The sequence below is a fragment of the Triticum urartu genome, chromosome 2A (assembly GCF_056163025.1).
Source record: "Triticum urartu cultivar PI428250 chromosome 2A, HENAU_Tu73, whole genome shotgun sequence".
NCBI lineage: Eukaryota > Viridiplantae > Streptophyta > Magnoliopsida > Poales > Poaceae > Triticum > Triticum urartu.
The window spans coordinates 10,466,609-10,488,924 of NC_141874.1; the positions used below are offsets into that span (position 1 = coordinate 10,466,609).

The 22,316-nt window shown below is 45.8% G+C and overlaps 1 protein-coding gene across 1 annotated transcript; it reads right to left on the reverse strand.

The window, feature by feature from the left end:
* Positions 1 to 3,215: 3,215 nt before the first annotated feature.
* LOC125528538 (cysteine-rich receptor-like protein kinase 26) lies at positions 3,216 to 20,782 on the reverse strand. The gene is made up of 9 exons (XM_087542707.1): positions 20,637 to 20,782; positions 19,443 to 19,600; positions 18,909 to 19,167; positions 18,580 to 18,808; positions 18,320 to 18,470; positions 17,993 to 18,217; positions 12,631 to 12,684; positions 3,748 to 4,245; positions 3,216 to 3,668 (listed from the first exon to the last, which is right to left on the reverse strand). Exons 2-9 carry the CDS (start codon positions 19,557 to 19,559, stop codon positions 3,453 to 3,455), a joined length of 1,749 nt encoding a protein of 582 aa, XP_087398833.1. The 5' UTR covers positions 19,560 to 19,600; positions 20,637 to 20,782; the 3' UTR covers positions 3,216 to 3,452.
* Between the last annotated feature and the right edge of the window lie 1,534 nt (positions 20,783 to 22,316).

A 22,316-nucleotide genomic window follows, 5' to 3' on the forward strand; every position in this document is an offset into this window, starting at 1 on the left:
AATCTTCCACTCCTTTGATGCGGATGAAATCTGCAAGATCCGTTTGCCTTCGGAATAGGTGGAGGATTGTGTGGCATGGCACTATGAGAAAAACGGTATGGTCACTGTTAAAAGCGCCTATAAGTTAGCAGACTCTCTGAAAAGAAAGGGGACGCTGCAGCCAACCAGCTCAACTAGCGACCCTGGCGATAGGAAAATATGGGATGTGATTTGGAAGGCAAATATCCCGGAGAGGATAAAAGTTTTTGGTTGGAGAGCGGCTACCCAGTCCCTCGCTACAAAACATAATACATTCAGGAGAACCATGGTGAAAGAGGACACATGTGACATATGTGGAAGGGAGAGAGAGGATGAGTTTCATGCTGTCGTTTCATGTACTCGCAGCAAAGCTCTGAGATGTGCTATGAGGGCAAATTGGGATATCCCAAAAGAATCAACATTCAGAATGTCAGGCAGGGACTGGTTGCAGATGCTGCTGATCCCACAGCCCGAGCATGTCAGGAAAAATATCCTCATGATTTTGTGGAAAGCATGGCAGTTAAGAAATAATGTGATCCATGGCGATGGGAAAGAAACGGTCTCTGGAGCAGTGCACCAATTACTTAGACTGGGTGAGGACCTCGAACTGGCCGAGCAGACGACAATCACTCCTGCTAGCCAGATTTCTATTCATGTGCAGGCAGATCGATCTCTGGTCCCTGCGAGGCCTGCACCCAATCATTGGGAAAATTCTCCATTGGGATCAGTCAAGCTGAATTGCGATGCATCTTTTCTGCAGAACACTGGCAGTGCATGGGGCGGGGCTGTCGCTCGGGACCATAGGGGTTTCCCCTTGTTCTCTGCTGGAAGACAAATGCGTCAGTGCAGATCCCCTGATGAAGCAGAAGCTGCGGCTGTCCTACTGGGACTTACTGAATTAGCCAAGCTATTTAATGGGCATGTTGTGGTGGAGGTGGACAGCTCCACAATTGGGCGTGAGATTGCATCGAAGGAAATCTGTAGATCACTCTGGTTTGCTGTGATGATGAACATTAAAACACAGCTGGAGGCTTTCCTCATGGTGGAAGTCAGAACTGTTGGAAGGGATCGAAACAAGCTGGCCCATGAAATTGCAGCGACGGCAAGAGAGTCAGGCGATCACTACCTGATAGCTGATGTGCATGGGAATGTGAGGAAAACCATGTTGTCCGAATGTACTAACACCAACGCATAATTTGCGTGTTGTTGGTTCTCAAAAAAAAAAGTGCGCTTCTAGACTCCGCGAAGATTGTAAAGAAATTGTTGGGTCTAGGCCCACATCTTGGATGTTACAATGCTAGCTAGACATAGCGGTCTCCTACTCTTGTGCCGCCAATGACTGATTCAATTGCTCCAGGAGATCTCGCTCAGCCACAATGGCTAAACGCAATACCTCCATAGTGTTCTTAGCTGGGGAGTTACCGATTAATGGGGGTGTGCAAGAGTTTTTGGTAACGGGGATATCCAGTCAATTGGAATCCAGGTTCAAAAATGTCTTTATCCCTGTTTTTTTTAAAGGAGGATGATCCCCGGCCTCTGCATCTGGACGATGCATGCAGCCACTTTATTAATTATTCACAAAGACCTTATAAAGTAGTAAATCAGTAAGTATGAAGTCATCATCTTGAAAACATCTGTCGCTACTTCTATCCACTTGATAAAGGGGTGCCGATAGTCCGAGCCTAATACTAAACAGACCTCGCACGTAAGCCTAACATCTGAAGCGGAAGCCCCAGCCAAGCCATATATCTGGTGTGGGGCACACACCGGTCCGGCGCACTCTCAGAGTCCGCCGTCGCCGTCTTCCCCTGTTCCATCTTCAGAGCAGGTACTGACGCCAAGGCCTTGCCAGGTCTGCCATCAACGCCACCATGACACCAGACAGCGCCATCCTCCTGCGCGAGTCCGTCTACACACGTCGAACGCCGAGACTCCACTGCGTCACGCTACCGAGAACCACAGTCGTCGATGCGTAAGATGAAACACCGCTCCACCAAAGATGTTGTCCGCTGGTCCCTCGAGCCTTGCACAGCTCCAAGACTGAAACCCCCAAGGGGGAAACGATACAAGAGCGCCGCCGTCATCCGATCTTCTGATCTAGGGTTTCCTCCGGAGGTAACAGATAGAGGTCTAAAACTTCTCCACGGCGATGTCTTCAAGAAGAGAACGACACAAAAGAGCGCCGCCATCGCCGGCCTTGCATCTAGCCAAGCGCAAGGTTTTCACCCATCATGTCTTGTGTACGGATCGCCGCCATCTCTATCGGGGACTGGAAGTAGGATCCGAGCCGCCGCCGCCTGACCAGCAGCCGTGCCGTGCGAGCAGCAGGGCCGCCCGCAAGCCGCAGCCGCGCCATTGGAGGGCCCTACACCAGACCCCGCCGCCGGCCCAAGAGAGGACGATGCCACGTACGCCCAGCAGACACCGCCGCCAGCCCGTGTCGTCGCGCCGCCGCGCCCCACGCCTGCGCCATTGGAGGGCCCTACACCAGACCCCGCCGCCGGCCCAAGAGAGGACGATGCCACGTACGCCCAGCAGACACCGCCGCCAGCCCGTGTCGTCGCGCCGCCGCGCCCCACGCCCGCGCCACGCCGCCACCAGAAGAAAGCGTCCCGCGCCGCCATCCTCGGGCAAAGGAGAAGAAGGCCCCGCCGCCGCCTAGGCCGAAGGGCTTTGCCCGGCAACCTTCACCGGCGGCGGCGAGGAGGGCGGGGGAGGGAGGAGGGGCGAGGGGCGGCAGATCTGGGCTCCCCCCGGCCGCCCGCGGGGACGCCGCGAGAGAGGAGGGTGCTTCTTTATCCTTGTTGTATCCTTTATTTTGAAATCTGTTTGCTCTCTATTTTTAAGCTTCTACAAATTGATCATCTTACAATGGAAATCACAAAAAATACCATCCCCTCTTATCTCATCTGAGTAGATGAAATGTCTTTTGTTCTACCGCGGCTACTGGCACAAAGTTACCTGATGCTTATTACACAAGTACCCTCACCATATCTTATTATCAGAGAAAATAAGTTGACAATCGGCAGTCCTTCCACCTCCACGCGACATTGCTCCATCAGGCATTCACGCATTGCACAAAATTCCACCCTGCTGCCTCCCGTAGGACTCTGGGCTTTGTTTTAGTCCCAACATGGTTGATCATCCTCTCGCACTAGCTACTGAATAATTTCGTAGAGCAATGAGTACACGTAAGGTTCATGTGACACTTATCTCTGCATTCCTTGTTGCTCCTCAATTTGAATAAGATGAATTATACATTTTCTTGACAGGATCACATGAATTACACCCCAATATAAAAAAGGTTCCCGTCAATTCCATGACCGTGTGATTACACATGGATTACTTATTACTGTAAGAAACTAATATGCAATCAGATGATCGTAAGAATTCCACCTTTCAGCATGCCATCACAAACTGAATTAACTGACTATCTACTTATCCATACAGGTCTTTGGAGAATGCTGGAGATGACCGACCAGCGAGGTGATCTTTGTCGTAAAGAATGGGCCACTAAGGTTGCCAATTTTTGAATCAATCTCGCATCCATTGTACTGGGCGTATGAAGAGTAACCAGAATTTAATAATTTATTGTATGTATCATCCCCACGTGTATGGAAGTAGTCGACAGGGCCGATGTCGCAATAAGCCTGCAAGCATGCATGAATATCTAATTCACACTACTGTCATAAGTATGTTGAGTCGATGTTATGGTTAGGACATAGGTACCTTGTTCAACCCAAAATAACGTGGGTTACTCCAAGAAACCAGGTAGTGCTGGTCTCTGCCATCTTTGTTCTTGCCACGGTAGATAACAGAGGCCATCGAACCTGAAAAGCGCTCTTGCCGGTGACGGAAGGCAGCCCACTGCCCGTTGCCAATCCATTTAGGGTAAAAATCATCGCAGAAGAAACTTCCAGACCAGAAAGTGTTACTCGCGTAGTGGAGGGGTTCGCCGGTCGCATTGTAGATGAAGCAATGCGTGACCCTTGGAAGATGGAGTGGGAACAAGATATTGAGACACAAATACTCGCAAGCCTTGACATCCTTGTTGTCCTCGCAGATAAGATTCAAGGCTTCTCCAGCTCGGTCTTCCTGGTTCTTGGGTTTCCCCATGTACCTCGACATTTTATCCAACTTGTAGTTGTCAACTACTTCACCAAAGAGATTCACCATCATGCTCAGTTCTCTCCTCACCTCTAATTCTACTATAGTTTGTCGGCATTCCTGCACATTCAGATGAACTTATTGTTTTTTGAGAAATCGTGGGTTTTGTTGACTCAAAATTAAGCATTAAAAGGATACAAACACAATTAGCACACATTCTGCTTTGTTATTTTCATTGTCTTATCTTTCTTCTATTTTCCCTGATTTCTTGTTTTTATTGTATTGTCTTTCCTTTCCTTTCCCTTTGTTTTGTTTCTTCTTATCATTGCCTTCTTTTTCTTATCTCTTTTCCTTTCTTTTTTCTTTGCACCACCATTGTATACCCATGTTTTATAATATTTCCACCGTGTTCCCAATATTTTTGTAGATTCATACTATTTCACCATGCTTCAAATTTCAAATTTCAAATCTTGTCAAAATATATTCGAGATTGATCTTGTGTTAAAGGCTTCTTTACCAGGAAACACAAATGTGCAAAAATTTCATAAATCTTATTTTCTATTCAAAAGAGATAAATTTGAAATAATCTTTGGATCACAAGAAGAAGTATATATGGATAATGGGAGGAGGAAGGTCTCTGGCAGCAATGAGTGGCCACCGTTCCCCTAATTCTGTTGATGCACAATAGATGTATCTAACAGAATGGGTGGGGTATTGTGCAGTGCAGTGCAAAAGGAAGTCTTTAAAATAATTTCGAGAGTGGGCCTAGCTCAATTGGTTAGGGGAGTGGATGTACAAACCCAACACCTAGGTTCAAATCCTCACGAAGGCGAATTTAGGTTCCTATTTATTCTTGAGGACCAGGCTTTTTTGATACTCACGCATTTATTGAGGACTAGGCTCGGTTCCTATCTATTCTTGAGGACCAGGCTTTTTTGATACTCACGCATTTATTGAGGACTAGGCTCGGTGCGTAACCGAGATTAAAAATCCTAGTACTCATACATAAAAGGCCGTATGCATCCCTAGTTGGTGCAGAGGCCGGGGAAGTGAAATTCTCCCCCAATTTTTAGATTCTCTCCCAATTTTAGCCTCCCCTCCCCTCCCCGAGGCGCTCCCGCGGGCGCCCCCGGGAGGAAACCCTAGAGTCGCCCCCTTCGCCTCAACCCCCTCCCTCGCCGCTGCCTGGGGCGTCGCCGGCCAAAGGCCGTGTGGCGTTGGCGGCGGCGGGGCGGCTCTCTCCCGCACGCAGTTGGGGACTTCGTGGGGCATTCCCATCTGCCTGGTGGTGCCGGGCGTCGAGCCGGCCCTACCTCGGCTCCTTCTCCCCCTCCCGACGTCCCTCGCTGGCGCCGCCTCCTCCCCTCCGTGGTGGTGGGTGGTGGGGGATGGATCTGGGATCCCTGCCCAGATCTGGTGGATGGTGGGGTTGGTGTTGACAGCGGTGGCCAGCGGCCCAGGCGTGGTGGCGGCGAGTCTCGCAGCCTCTGGGCATCGTGGAGGTGCCGGCGGCAGCGAGTGCTTAGCCTGGTGGCGGCGGTGGTCGTGCACGGGAGTTGGATTCCTTCGAACAGATCTGGGTGAAAACTTGCTTTTGGCTATTGTCAAGGCCGGCGGTGGTGGCGCTATCTGCATCGTTCCCTTCTTGAAGGCATCGCCGTGGAGAAGTTCAAGGCCACTCTCTGCTACCTCCGGGGGAATCCCTAGATCGGATGATCGGATGACGGCGGCTCTCTAGTGTCGTTCCCCCCTTTGGGGCGTCATTCTTGGAGGTGCACACGTGATCGAGGGATCAGAGGACAGATTCTTTGGTGGAGTGGTGCTTCATCTCACTCATTGATGGCGGTGGATCTCGGCGACATGGCGCTGTGGTGACTCGGCGTCCGATGTGCGAAGATGGACTCGCGCAGGAGGTGACGCGGTCTGGCGTCGACGGCAGCTAGACTGGACAAGGTAGATGCAGCAGTACAGTTCTGAAGATGGATTGGTGGCAGGTGGCTGCGGCGGCCTCATACCCGGCAGGCGTCCTGGTTGAGGAGTGCGCCGGAGCGGTGGGTGCCCTATACCCGGCAGGCGTCCTGGATGGGGCATCAGGTCTTAGATGGTAGATTTGGCTGCGAGGTATGTTTGGTATTAGGCCCAGACTATCAGCATCCCTTCATCAATTGGATAGGAGTAGCAACAGATCTTGCCTAGACGGTGGCTTTAGTCTTACTGTTCTATTAGGGCATCTCCAGCCGCGCCCCCAGGAAGGCCTCCCCAGGCGATTTTTTCGCGCCGGCGCCGAAAAAACGGCCCAGTCGCGCCCCCAGGAGCCCGATTTTCGCCGGCTTGGGCCAAAAACAGCGCCGGCGGACCCAGGCCGAACCCGGCGCGCTGGGGGGCGCCTGGGGGCGCCGGGGCGAGCTGTTTTGGCGCGAAAAAGACGCGGGCCAGCCACGTCAGCGACTCGGCGCCTCGTCTTCCCCCAACGGACTCGGTTCCCGCGGGGAATCAATGGCAAGGCTGGCAAGGCTGCCGCCGGTCAGCCTTGCCATTGATTCGTCACGGGCGGCGCGTTCACGGGACGGCGCGCCGACGCCTCCACTCCCTCGCACGCGTACACACGGGCGCGGCCCGGCTATAAAAGCCGGCGGCCTCCACTCACCTGCGCCCACACCAGCCCCGCCCCTCGCCGCCGTCCAGCCCTTCCTCTCCCTACCTCTCCCCGAGCACCACCACCCAGCCCCTCCCTCTACCTCTCCCGAGCCCGCCTAGCCCCGCCTTCGCCATGGCAGAACGCTTCCCCGGAGATACGGCGGCGGCCAACGGCTTCGGCCGCCGTTCGCTCCGCGAACAGGAGTCCTGGCTCCTGTTCCAGGCGAACATCCCGGCGCCGCCGGACATGCGCGCCGGGCCGACGGGGTGGAGACTCAGCGCCGGGGGAGTGCCCATTCCCCCGTTGCCCGACGCCGTGGCGAAGCCGAGGTACTTCGCCGAGGAGGTCGAGATCGTGCGCGCGTCTATCACCGAGGCCGAGCTCTCCCTCCCCCAGTACGCCGCCGACAACCACGCGGCCTGGGCGGCGTATTTCGAGCGCCGCCAACAGCAGCGCTTGGCGTCCACCAACGGCGCGCCGGTGGTCGGCGGCCGGCAGAACAGCGAGGGACGCCACCTCTGGTGGGGCGTCCCCGGCCGCACACTCGAGGGCGTGCTCACGTACCTCGAGGGCGGCAATGACCCGCCGTTGGCGTACCCCCTGGGGAGGGTGGCCGCCCCGGCGCAGCACCGACGCGCCGGGCCATGGGCTCCAAGGAGGTTCGGCGCCTCCTCTTCTTCCTCCTTATCCCGTTCTTTTTCACACTCCTCCAGCTCTCCGGCGCTGCTCGGCGTCAAGGCCGAGCCCACGGCGGAGACGCCGCTCGACTGGCGCACTCGCAGCGCCGGCATCGTCATCAACGAGGGCGGCCGGCGCGCCCCCTCGTCGGCTCCTCCGCGCTTCGTCAAGCCAAAGACGGAGCCGGGGCTGGCGCCGGTGAAGACGGAGCCGGGGCTGGCGCCGGTGAAGGCCGAGTTCGACGACGACGACGACGCCACCCTCGAATGGGCGCGCCAGGACTCCATTGCGATGGAGAAGGCGCGCCGCGAGAAGGAGAAGGAGCGTCAGCGCGCCGCCCTACGCCGCTTCGAGGAGCACCGACGCGCCGCGAGGAAGGCGGGGTCGTCGTCTTGTGCGACAGCGACGACGACGACTACGCGCCGCTGCCTGTTCGCCATGGCAACGCCGGGGAGGGGTCCAGCAAGGGCGCCCGCGTCAAGGAGGAGAAGGCCGACGACGACGATGGCGGCGACGGCGGCGACAACTTCAGCCCCTTTCTTTTTTTTAGATTAGGTTCATGTAATATTTGGCCGAATTTCGCCGAAATTTGTAATGTTTGGCCGAAATTTAACTAGTTTTTATCATAACTTCGCCGAACGGTTCTGTTTTTTTTAAGATACGCGCCTGGGGGCGGCCCTGGGGGCTGACGGCTGGGGACCGGCTCACCCCCAGTGTCATTTTTTTCGCCGGCTCACCCCCAGGCGGCGCTTTTAGACGCCCCCTGAGGGGCCAACGGCTGGAGATGCCCTTACATTGTAAGGTCTTGTGTGAACAATTAATAAAATGGTTGCATGCATCGTCCAGATGCAGAGGCCGGAAGTCTTCCTCCATTTCTAAAAATAATAATTTCTTTTGACATTTCCGACGGGAATATTGGTGCCAGAACCAAGAGGTGGACAATGTATAGGATATCCGATGCACGGTAGAAAATCCAGTCTCTACGTACCCATGAGGCCATGACTTTGATTAACACCGGGAACGGTCCTTGGGTCCTATCCATGATATCCAAGGAGACCCATAATAGTTCTGCTCCACGGTCTGATGATAAAAATCAACAATTTCTTCCTACCTTCTTAGGGTGTATTTGGAGCCAAAGTATTTTTGTAGTTTTACAGGAATACCGTGAAATACTGCAGTTTAACAAACCATGGTATCTGTTAAACTGTGGTATTTTTGTAGTATATAAAAAAAAGGACCCGACCTCTTTTTTTTTTTTTTAAAACCGAGAAACGCTGGCTGCTTGGTCTCTCCGTGTCCATCTTCTAGCCATCAACGCATGTGATACATAAATCGATAGCTAGCTGATCGATTTGTCCGGCTAGTGACCGCTGGCTGAAAACACACGGACACACGAGCTGCAGACGTCGATCTTCAGTGCATGTCTTAACTACCTCGGTTTTTGATTGATTACAAGAGATAGCTGTACTACAGATCCTAGCATTAGGAGAGAACATACTTGTGCAAGGCTGAATGCATACGGTGGCTATTAGTACAAGCTGATATGTGAGTGTCGTTGAATATGCATGTAACAATGTAATAATCGATCCAAACCAGGAAAGAAATTGAGAAAAACTGCCACTTGCCAAACGCGTCGGCAGTTTTATCAAAACTATGATTATTAAAAACTGAGGTGTTTGTTGCCCATGTATTCAAATACTTAGGTCTTGGAGTACCATGGTTTTGCAAAAACGGTGTTGCCAAACTAGGTCTAACATATATTCGTACGCATAGTAAAAACTGACTTTTCGAGCTCCTAATACATTGATATGAAGACATTGGGGGTGGAACTATTTGACAGTTGCATTGGTTTCATGTGACAACGAGATTATTCCATCATCCCAAATCCCCTACAAGTTTATGCGTCGCTCTCTCACGCGATCGCACAGGTCATCAGGGGCATCTGGGTGGCTGGCGTGTGGGACTCTCGCTAGAGCTGGCGTCATTCGCGTTTCGTTAATCGACTGTGCGGTCGCATGCTACTCCTGTATGGCGGGTGAGTCATTTCGCATGCAGATTACAGCACCCACGGCGTGTGGGGGTGAATTAATGGGTGTGATGAACTGTTGGTGGTCGGATCATGGGTGGGACCCAGTCGCTTTGGCGGTGGAGTCCTTGCTGCATGCATGGGTCCGGTTGTGGGGATGGACACGGTGGTGCATGTACTCCCCTGCCTGTACGGTGGACCCGGTAAGCGTTGGTCCATCTGCAGTGGGTGTTCTCTTTGTTGGTGTCTGTTCGTTTGCTGCAGTTTTACCAGTTCGTAGCGTTGTTCTTAAAAAATGTTCGTGCGGTGGGGTTTGGCCGTGTTCGGCCCTTTCCTGCTCCCATTCCCGTACTCTGTCTTCGCTGCAGTTCCTCTAGCATTTTTCTCGGTTCTTGATGACGTACTCGACGGGCAGTTCTTGGCTGGTGGGTGGTTTTGTGGCTGGGTGCGGGTGCCCTTGTGGTTTGTCCGTCGCTGGCGGTGGCAACTGGTGGCACGCTCTGCGGCTTCATTTCTTCTCCTGCCTCCTTCTCTTCGGTGATGGGCTTGCGTACATGCAGCCGTGTTTAGTTTCTGCTGTGCTTTCTTTCACTTGTGTTTGCTTACGGATTTGGGGAGGAAAAAGTCTAAAATAAACCTTGAATTTGTAGACGAAAGCTAAATCGACCCTTGAACTTTCAATCCCTGAAATAAGAACATCAAACTTGTCGACCCCGATCTATTTTGAACCTTGAGTGCGTTTCCAAACAGGGATTATGAATGTGGCAGGTTTAATCCCGGTACTGTTCAATGTGGACGCGACTGGGTCGGCCCAACAGGCGGGAAGCGAGATTTTGTTTTTCTTTCCCGTTTTTTCAGTCTATTAATTTTCTTTATTCACAATACGTGATGTAAAAAGACCGACAACTGTTGATTGCGGACGCCCCACCACGTGCGAAGCAAGTTCTTTGTTCATAATGCAAGGACGAAAAATACAAACTAAATAGACAATACAGAGGGATCGAACTTGAGACCTGGCACTACTGAAAACTCACGCAAGCCGCTACAACAGATGGCAGTCATTAATATAATGAGATGCCCGAAACATTTAACAACAGACCATAACATCGAGATTAGAAGAAACATTTTAAAGGGCAAACAAATATGGAAAACCTAAACAATTAGTGAAATCTCTGGAAAATAATTAAAGTGCGACTACTTTTTAAAATTCTGAATACTTTTTTGAAAAAGGACAACATTTTTAAAACAGAATAAGGGTACACTGTTTTAAACATAAACAATTTTGAACCTGAACAATATGTTAAAGTGCGAATACTTTTTAGAAAATTTTAAAAATGGGAGCAACTTTTAAACCTGAACTATGAAAAAACAATGTATATTTTAAAAAATGAATAACTTTTTTAAAACAGAATAAATTTTGAAAAAAGAACACTTAAAAAAACAATAGTTGAAACAATGCGGACAAATTTTGAAGCCTTAAAAACAAATTAGATTCTGAACACTTTTAATTTTTCTAAAAAAAAGGGAGCAACTTTTGTAACCTGAACAGATGAGTGAAAAAATCTCAATAATTTTTAAAACATGAAAAAGGTTTTGAAAACAGAATCAGTTTTGAAAAATTCAATACTTTTTTATACATATTTTTTTGAAAAAATAGGAACGAAATTTAAAACCTGAACAAAATTTTAAAGTCCAAACACCTGTTTTTTTTCAATGGGAGCAACCTTTTAAACTATGTAAAAATATTGTATATTTTTATAAAAAAATTGTCTTAAAAATGTTGAACATGTATGTGGAAAAATGTTATTGTGTATTCAATAAAATGTTTAAAACATGTATTTTAAAAAATATACATAATGTATTTGAAATATGTCAATAGTTTTCCAAATAATATTCAATATATGTATTAAAAATTTAATTTGTCAACTGAGAAAAAATAGATGTGTGTACAATTCTTTTTAGTTAAAACCGATAAAGAAAATAAAATAAAAGAAGAAGCAAACAATACGGAAAAAAATCAGGAAAAAAAATGGCGAAGGAAAAAAGAAAGCCGAAGGAAATCAAAGAAAAAACAAAAAAAAATTAAACCAGAGCAGAGCTAGCGTGCGAGCGACTGCTCTAATGGGCCGGCCCGATTTCACCAGCTACGTCAGCGAATACCGGTGAAACACTCTCAAGGTTTAAAATAGACCTGGATCGAAAAGTTCGGTGCACTGATTTCAGGGATTGGAAATTCAAGATATGATTTAGCTTTCGTCTACAAGTTTAAGGTTTGTTTTGGACTTTTTCTATTTGGGGATGGGTCAGCTGGATGTGCGCTGAGTACGTGGGCGTGCCTCCGCCGTTATGGGAAGGAGAGGGACCGGGAGCCCACATCGCCAAGGTGGCTAGGTCGCTGCCATGGCAAGCTGGTGGACGCCATGTTGAGCCCCGGCTGCTAGGTGCTAACCGGTGGGCACGGAGGAGGAAGGCCGTGATGTCTTTGCATCCAAGGCAGAGCGCCTCCTGTGAATGGGCGCCCCGGCGGCAGCGAGCGTGCTGGTGTGTTCCAGTAATCGTGCTGGTGGCTAGGTGTGCCGTGTCCGTGTGTGCGTGCTTGCTGCTGTATTTGCATGATGTTGTGGTTGGGAGGTCATATGCGTGCGTGCGTGCGTGGTGGCGTTGCCGGCGTGTGTGCATGTGTGTTTGCGGCTGTACTGCGGAGAGGCTTAGGGAGCAACAGCAGCACCACCATGGGCGGCGGCTACGACCAGTAACAGCAGCTACAGCGTAGGAGGAGTACGACGAGCAGCTGCTGTGCCGGCGAGCTGAGAGAGTTGACATTCCTATTTCATTCCCCGGATTATATGACCTGCCAAATTTATTCCCTCTAAATTAAAGGTTATTTGGCATTGTGTTTGGTAGTACTCCCTCCGTTCGGAATTACTTGTCGCATTTTAGTTCTAGATACATCAATTTTCGCGACAAGTAATTCCGAATGGAGGGAGTAAATGAGTTCGCACAAACGGAGTGATTTATCTGCTCTTAATGTTTTTGTTGTGTGATGCAAGCCCAGCAAACCCACTGCAGATCACGCTCTTGTAGATGGGCGCGGCAGAGCGCGCCAACCCATCTAGTTATATACATTCAGTCCTTAATATGTATTATTATCAAAGGAACTTGCCTCAACTGATGTGCTCCCTTGCCCACGATATACATACTCCAGCGCTCCCTTGCCCTGCGATTAAGAGAGTTTACAAAGTTTTAAATCAAACTGTATTTGAGTTCACATGGACTCTGAAATATTAATTATGTTACTCCCTCCGATCCAAATTGATTAATGTACCCTTTATACAATATTCTACAAAGATTGTTTAGAGGCTATGTCAATTAATTCGAATAAGAGGAAATACCATTTTAACACAATACTCAACAAATTCATCTAAATGCATGCATCACTAACGTGACCTTTCCGTGCAAAACAGACGTGAATCTTATTCATTACGAGTTAATAACACTATCTAGTGTTAAAGGTGATGTAACCCTATGTATACTGCATCTTAACAATAAGTACGAAGCGCAAAAAATCCTCATTTAAAAGTGCAAATATTACACGTCTCGGGCATCTTCATTTCTAATGTTGAAATAATCTTCGATGTATTTTGAGGGTTTTTTTATTGAGAAATGTTTTTTAAGGTATTGTCGCATTGGACTGAACTTACTTGTAGTGCGGATGAGCAACCTACACCACCAGTTCATTTAGCACGAAACCCAATACAAAATTGCTAAGACCTCTTCCAATGCACCGGTGCTTAGATAAGGTATGCTAAGCGCATTAAATAGTTTAGCAACTATTGTCTTCAATGCATAGGTGCTTACCTTGTTGTAGCTAAGGCTGATTGTAATGGAGAGTATCATATACTAGTATCATGCATATGATACTAGTGTATGATACTACATCCGTAATGCATGGTATCATATGTTGGTATCATATAGGACTATATTTATTGTCATGCATGACACAAAGTAGCACATCATTTCATATGATACAGTATCATGATATGATACTCAAGGCTCTCTTGCTTCATTTAATTCTATGCCACCTCATCAAAATTGCTTAGTTGGCATGCATGATACTAGCTATGATACTCCCACTACAACCAGCCTAAGCTCCCTTCATTTAATGACTTAGCTACTAAACTCACTCATGCATTGGTGAGCTTGCTTCATTTAAATGTTTTGCCTAGGTTCACGCGCTTGGCGTTGGTTCTTCCTGGGGTCATCAAACCCATCTCTCTCCTCTTAATTATCTTGCCACATCATATTTTTCGTCTACACGACAGGCTTAGCACCCGTACAAGGTGGAGCATTGGGAGGGGCCTAACCCCTCGCAACGCTGGAGCGTTTTACCCTAGGCTATTATTCCCTCCCTCGTATTACTCAACTAGTGTACATCACATTAATGCAATTGCATGCAAATCTAGAAAAAATGATGGAACATTTCCTGTAAGCCAGACCGTGCCTAGAAGGCTGGTCATAGTGGGAAGTAACTTAGACTAGTAACATGCATTTGTTACTAGTCTATGTTACTACCTTCATCGTGGGTAGTAATATATGGACGCTAACATGCAAGCCTTCATTAATTGAGATATAGACTCATTTTACCTTGGAGTGTGTTATGTTACAGTAACATATTATGTTACCACAAGCATCTCTTTCCTCATTAACTCCATGCCACATAAGCAATTTTTTCTTGGATGTGTTATGTTACTACCTAAGTTACTCCCACTATGGCTAGCCGAAACCGGAACGTGAGAGCAACAATTACACCTAAGGCTGGTCATAGTGGGGAGTAACTTAGACTAGTAACATGCATATGTTATTAGTCTATGTTACTACCTCTATAGTGGATAGTAACATATGTGTAGTGTCATACGTCACCTCATTTATTACTTTGTAGACTCATTTTGCATTGGGAACCGCTATGTGATGATAATATATTATGTTACTTTATTTGTCTCTCTTCTCTTTAATTACATGCCATATCACATTGTTTGCTTATGTGGCATGCATGTTAATACCTATGTTATTCCCACTATAACTAGCCTAAGATAAAGGGCAGATGACCAGAAAAACAAATAAGATAAAGGGCAGACCGGAAACCCATATGTTACGAGAAAACATTCATATCTATATCTATACTTATACTAATTAAAGACTACCTATAAATTCCCGCATTAATTCGATTTTACGAGCCATTAATCTGATGGGAACAAGTTATTATGTTGTAGATCTTTCGATATACTAACTAGCATATCATGGGAAAAAACTGATTTGTGACTCCCTATAAATTTTCGCATTAATTAGATTTTACGATACATTAATATGGTGGGACCAAGTTATTACGGAATAGATCTTTCGGTATAACTAGCATACCATGGGAAAAAGACTAACATATCGTGTAGAAACCATGTGTGGCACCATTCCTACTATTAGGCACGACTCTTATCTCTTTCTTTTCCTTAAAAATTAAAACGAAACAGATTTCCTATTATCGAGCGTGCCTCCGGTTGGTTGAGTAAATTGCAAAAAAGAAAACCACAATTGTGCAGAAGTCATCAAACACCCACCAAAATGCATGTTTTTTGGTGTTTTTTTCCTGAAGCATTGATACCTTTGACCTAATTGTGGTGGTTTTTTCAATTTACCCCCGATTGGTTATATGCCGGTGCAATGTGGGGATCCGACTATGGCCATTGGCGTTCTTCTCCTTTTTGAAGCCTCCTCGCTCTCCTACGCAGCAGGTGCGAACATCAGCAGGATTGTACATGACAACACATTACACGTACAAGGCGCGCTATCGTTGCAGTACTCCACTTCGGCGTCGTTCGCCTCCGTGGTGCCGTGATGGACTGGCGCAGGAGCGACGGACTCCATCGCCAATTCGAGTAGGACTGTGTATGTTTGGACATACATGCCAGGAGATCGATCAAGTACTCCACGCCGGCGTCATTGGATGTCGCAGTGCCGTGATGGACGGGAGCAGCAGCGATATACGCCATTGTCAATTCGCCATCCCCATCCAACATAAGCTGGGATGCGTGGGCCGTCCCCCGTGACATAAACATGGGGTCGAGGCATGGACTTAGCTGGCGCACGTATTGTGGAACGTCTTCTATAGGGCTTGGCAGATGTTTCATGTGCTCTATGGTTCAATCCAGAATCAGAGACAACTCTTTTTTTTTTTTTGAGAAATCGAGAGACAACTCTATATGATCTCACGTGAGAACACTGGTCCGGATTGACTCCACAAAATGCGGTTAGTTTATGTTTGATTGTAGCTGCTACTGCCACACATCGTTCACAGCCTTGCTGCTTATTTTGTTCATAAGAAATTAGGCAACCGTTTAATTCTTAAAGAAAAATCTACCATAGTCTAGCACACTGTGATCAAGATTTACAATATAATTTTCAGGATGTTCAAGGTGATTGAAACTCAGTTTCTTGATCTTTCATGTCATTAAATTAGTTGCAAATTGCAGGAAAAGATGACGGCCGCCCAAGATATTGGAGCATCAATAAAGGTTATCGGAGGTGTGAAACAAGTTCCTTCTTACATGTTAAAATTGTTCAGATTTTCCCCTGTAAAAACTGCAGGTGGTTCTGTTGCCGTCTGGCCCTATGCCCATGTAACCAAGTGCAAGTTCTAGGAAAAAAAGTCTCCTTTCAACTTGATACAATTCTGCGAGGATGATAGTTCACTCAACATTTTTGTTTTAGCGTGTGCAGAGTCCAGACTCTATATGTGACCCAAAAACTATTGCAAAGAAGATATAAGATTAATAAGTGGTGTGTTAGCTTAGAGCAAATTAAGTTAGACTTTGAAATTATATATTGTTTCCTCAGGATGACTTGAATTGCCATTTGGACTAGAAAAAATCTGTCTTTATATCATAATAAATCTAACCTGTGGTATGACCATATTTTTTAAGCTATGGTCTGTTTCTATCCACCATCAGCACTCAGTTATGTAATCTATGATTTATTAAAGGCACAAGGTGTTTACTGTGATATGTACTAACAGAGTCCCTTCTGCACCAAAGAAAAAAAATATGTGTATCCTTAGCTCATTTTCATGAGCATGTATGGTGTATTTCTATCACGTTGTTGTTGTTATTTTTCTTGCATAATACAGGACCAGGGAGAAAGGAACACTAACACTGTTTTCACACTGGATCGGCTTATAGTTAGTTCTTTCTCTTAGTTGTGGCCATGCATGTGGGGCTCTACCAAAAGAATTCATGTATTCTAACCACACTGTCGTTATATATGTCTCTGTAGCACAATGTTAGGTATCATATTTTTCTCATTCTCAACATAAAAATTAGCTAGATTTTTGTTGCTAGCTGATTTCAATCCCTATACGAGTGCTTCATTTTATTAAGGTTGCGATACTAAATAGTTATGTTATCCTTTATGTAATTGTTGTTGTATCAGGTTTAGAAACTAGCCCTAAGTGGCACTATTTTATCTTTGTGGTTAGATTGCTTGCTTGGTTCACACATTTTTCCTCTTGTCTTTTCTCATTTGATATTGCACGGATGGTTTTGTTATATATTTGATTTTGGTTACACCTTAAGTCTTGCCACAGAGTATGGTTCCGCCATGGATGTATATATGTTCATTTTATCTGGTTGGAGTAGATCAAAAAATCACATTTATTTTTTAGTGAGATGTGAAATGTTCATTTGCAGGAAAAATCAAACATTTGATTAATGGTATTATTATACTTCAAATTGTTCTGCACCTATATAACACTATGATAAAACTGGAGCATCATCTGTCTATACAAAATTAAGCCAGACATCACAGTTATTATATTTATTTTTTTGTCTGACATGCGGCCATGAGTGTGGGAGTCTGTCAGAATAAGTTCACTGATGTACCATGTTTAGAAACTGGCCCTGAGTGGTACAGTTCTAGATCTCGAGAGGTAGATTATTTTCATAAGTGGTACAGTTCTTGTATTGTATGCTTTCTTTGCAATAGGTACGGCATTGTATTCTGATTTAGTTGCTATTGTACAACTGATTTTATCGTGAATATTTCATTTTCTTTACCAACTATTCTACTTACACATTTAATTTCAGTTCTCACTGGTAGAATTAGACCAGAAATGCACATTCAATTTTGAATGAAATAGTAAATGTTCATTTGATTTTTTAAATTATCCACATAATTTTTCACATATATACAACTGTGCCACAATTGGAAAATCATGTGTCTACAGAAACAAAATGATTCAGAACATCATCGATTTAGAATGTTTATTTGAAAGAATCACTTTGCCCCTTTTAATATTGCTAGCCCGTGCTACCGCACGGGTTGACTACTAGTTTTTCCTAATATTTTACTGTCTAATCGTGACTACTGTAACTAAAATTGTTTACCATTGCCTGAATTAATGAAGCCCTCCTTTCCTCCATTTCTAACGAAAAATAGAAAATAATATTAAGTGACAATTGTGCCATCATTAGTGATCAAACCTTGTTCAATGTTGACCCAGTATGGTTCATTGAAGCGCCAGGGACTTGTATTGCAGTTTCCGTCTCATTCAGAACATTAATGATTTCACCTATACTCGGTCTTTTATGTCGATCTGGATCCACACAACTTAAAGCTACTTCGATGCATCTCTTTACTTGTTTGGAATATGGCTCTAACGCGTAAACCGGTGTTGTTTGTAGATTGTTGTTCCAGTCAGCATGTACCTACCAGTGTGGAACATAAAGCACGGGTAGTGTATCAAATATATGGAGGTATTCATGAAATATTCAATACTTATCTCAATAAAGACAAACATTTAATCTTACATTTTTGATGAATTTTTGAGGACACGTTACACCACTTTGAAAGTAGCTTTCTGGTCCTGCCATTATCTTAATAATCACCACACCCAAACTGAATATGTCAAACTTGGTGGAGATTATACGGTCGTCTATATATTCAGGTGGTGCATACCCACTGCATGATAAAATAACACATCATATAAATTACTGATACATAGCTATTACACAACTTACTGCAGCATAGTGTGTGTCTATAATTTTTATATTCACTTGGATGATTATGCTTACGTGTTCCTATAGCACAGTTTGTGAATTGTGATTCTCCTGGGAAGAGCCTTGACAAGCCAAAATCTGCGATTTTGGGCTCCATATTTTCATCTAGCAAAACATTTGCTAGTTTTAAATCCAAATGATACATAGGAGTTTCCAATTGCTCATGAAGGTATTTCATCCCCTGACAAATTCCTCTAATTATTGCATAGTGTGTACGCCAATCACACTCCTTAAAGTTATCTGCACCAAGAAATAACAAGCATCCTCAAAAATTATATGTTATGAATGATTCTGAATGTTGTACCTCATGTTACAAGTAGAAGAACACCATGCATCATACCAGTAAGAAAATTGTCAAGGCTTCCATTTTGCATATACTCGAAGCAAAGAGCTCTCTGTGGTGTCTCAAACAAAACAGTGTTTCCATTATGAGATACGAATTCTCGCCGAGTTTCATGACTATAGCCAACTAAACGCACAATATTTTTGTGTTGCAGATTTGCGAGATTGAGATACTCCTTCTTAAATGTCTCATCTTCCGGTCCATGACTGTTATGAAGCAGTTTTACAGCAACCCTTTCACCATTTGTATGGACTCCCTATTCAACATAGAAATGCATGCATGGTTCAAAGTTCTGTGTGCAGCTATATATGCAACATGTTTAAGTTGAAATCTGGCAACCTCCTGAATTTATAAGCATGAGGTGGCGTTACATTCTGAATAACAGGGAAAAAACTGTGCAAAGACTGACGACTTATTTACCACACGTTTGTTTGGTGTGCAGGTCAATTCATAAGTGTGTCAACACTCAACAAACACCTTGTCTAACTATAGGTAGCTAGCTAGAAACCATGCATGGGTCTTAAGTTGTACCTTATAAACACTTCCGTATGAACCTGTACCAACTTTCATGTCCGGAGAGAAATTTTTTGTAATTTCTTGTAATAACTGGAACGACAGAACCCTTGGCACTCTACTTGCATCCTCCATGTTATTGCTTTCTCCAGTAGAGAATGAATACAAATGGAAACCTGAAAAAAAATCATATGCCTATATTTTAGAGATAGAACAAGCAATAGCGATTTTATGGCCAATCTAACTGCTTCTCTCCTTGTTGACCCTTCATCAAATGAGCAATCGTGCTTGCAGAAAATCTGATAAATCTGTTTGATGTATCAAAATCTCAAAACCAGCACTAAAAATGATACAAGGTTCTGTTTGGAGGAACAAAATTTGAATCAGAAGCTACTGTATATTCAATGTGAACAAGTATGTGAATAACTACTTGAGAGATTGCCATCGAGTGTATAGAGAACAAGCAAGAACTCGGAAACTGCTATGCAGATCGAGGTCCAGACGTCCAGTCGTGCAATTAAACTCTGCAACGAAGATACACAATTTGTGTTAACAATGATCGATGTAGCAGCGAAGTTTTTTTTTCTGGATCCCGTTTTTTTCTCGGTAGGGGCCGGAAGTCCCGGTTGCAGAAAAATCTCGGAAATTTCACCCGATTTTTTCAAAGAAAATTTTAATTAAGAAGTTTTTTAGTGTCAAATACAAAGCAAAGCACCTAGTTGCACTCGTTCTTGAGCTTGTTCCAATGGTTCTGTAACGATGCGCGTAGTGCTGAGGTCATGTGATCTATTCCCGCGCCCACATTTTTTTTCCTTTTTTGCACCGGCAGAGAGTAAAACACCAAAAAGATAATAGTATTGCGCGATGTAAACCTCGATCCTCAGGACCTTCTGTAAAGGGAATGGTAGCCGTTTCCGTTGGAATGAGCTCTGTTCTGTGTTCTTTTTAACGTAAGGAACCTATATGATCCTTTTCGGATTGAAATTCAAATTTATTCAAAAAAAAATTCGGCCGAGAAAAAAACCCTGGAACCAACGTGAAGCGAATCCAAGACTAATTTAACATACGAGTCATGGATGATAATTATGGTGAATGAATTCAAAAGTATAATAGAGAGTGCTAGCTATAGACATGTTGAACAGAGCTAGAGGATTTCTCAATACATCTTTTAACAGGAGGAGCGAAGAGAGAGCAAAATGAATCTAGACATACCAGTGAGCGCTTACAGCTTCGTAGACCTCCGGCAACAAGAAGCAGGAGACTCGCAGGATGAGCTGATCTGTACTCCAGCTAGCAGCAGTAGGTGTTGGTTTTGTGGTAGCTGGCTAGCCAAGTGCCGTGTCTGATCGGGTGACCTCGTAGTCAGCAAGTTGTGCCACTTGCTGTTTCCACTTGTTCTGTCCGCCCGCCTTTTCTGAATGGAATACAAATTTTCTTCACATGCGAACAATCTTGACTAGCGGCCAGCTGCAAGTGTGCATACGGTTGAATTTTCATCCAATTTCTTAAAATACCTACAAATCTGATTTTGATCAACACCGTCTGCTTGCATGACTACATTGTCATTGAGACATTTTACGGTGCATTGCAATACATGACAGGGAGTGTGTTATATGGATGACCCAACTAATGAGACTAACTGAACCTTATTAAAGCCCAAGTATATTTTCGACAAGAAACATTATCTAAGTTTAATTGCCCCAATTCGGTCCAGGGGTATTATCATCCTAAAAAATTGAATTAACTTAACTGCATTTACATCACACTTAACTATAATTAAACGACATCGTACGTGGTCATTTGAATTTGGGTTAGAGCGGTTCTCATCTAAATACGAGCCCTAGTCTCCGTCGAACACATAACCGCTCTCGATCGCCGCTACGCGCACTCGCCCTGGCACTCCTCCTCCTCCTCCCCTGGCACACCCTATTATCCACGCGATCCTCCCTGAGTTATGCGGCACCAGATCTTCCTAGGAGCTGCCTAATCCCCTCCTTCCCCGACACGGAGCCCCTTCCCCGACGTGACGCCTAATCATCCTCATTGCCGTGACTCTCTTAAAACGAGAGAAGTACAAATCCTCTTAACACCACCTAACTAGTGACTCTATTTTGTGTAAACATTTTTTTTGCTTGTAGACTAAATATATATATAAAAGCTCAAAGCGAGAAGATTACATTACCGGAGAAGACATGATGAAACAGAACACGAAAAGGAGATGGACAAATGGATAGCTCCATGGTTAACGCGTTATTAGAAGAGTGGGCGGAAAAACAACAATAAAACACAAGCGATAAAATCATATTCGTTAAATAATTCAAATATATGAAGACGTGTCGGAGTAAATGACCACGGGTAGCCTCATCAGCCCCCCATGGTATTTCGAGACATCGGTGCTAGCTGCGCCCCTCACACCTTCAAGACGAACGACCATCTTCTTGGGCCGGCTGGTCTGAGTGGCTGGCTGCTAGAAGGCGGCGGAACCCACATAAGGCGGCCACAAGGGGAGCCGACTCCTAGAAAGCGGCCACGTGGGGGCCGACTCCTAGCAGGCGGCCCCTTGTCTTCTCACAGTTTGCACCTCATTACCACGACGAGACTGGGCGTGGCTACAGTGCCATCTGCCACCCTCGAATCCAGGGCAAGTCGTGGCCATAGTACGGTGTACCACACGGACATCCCACGCCCTGCGCGGCACTGTTGCCACACCGCCCGTGACATCACCGGCGCCAGAGGGAGCCATGCTCCCACGACGGGCGGTCGGTACGACCCTCAAGAGACGGGCCCTACCTGTCCATGAGCTACCAGAAGGTGGCGAACCCTGAGCAGGCGGCTTGGAGGTGGGCCGTCTCCTAGCAGGCGGCCCTCCCTCTCCATCGGAGTCTATGCGCC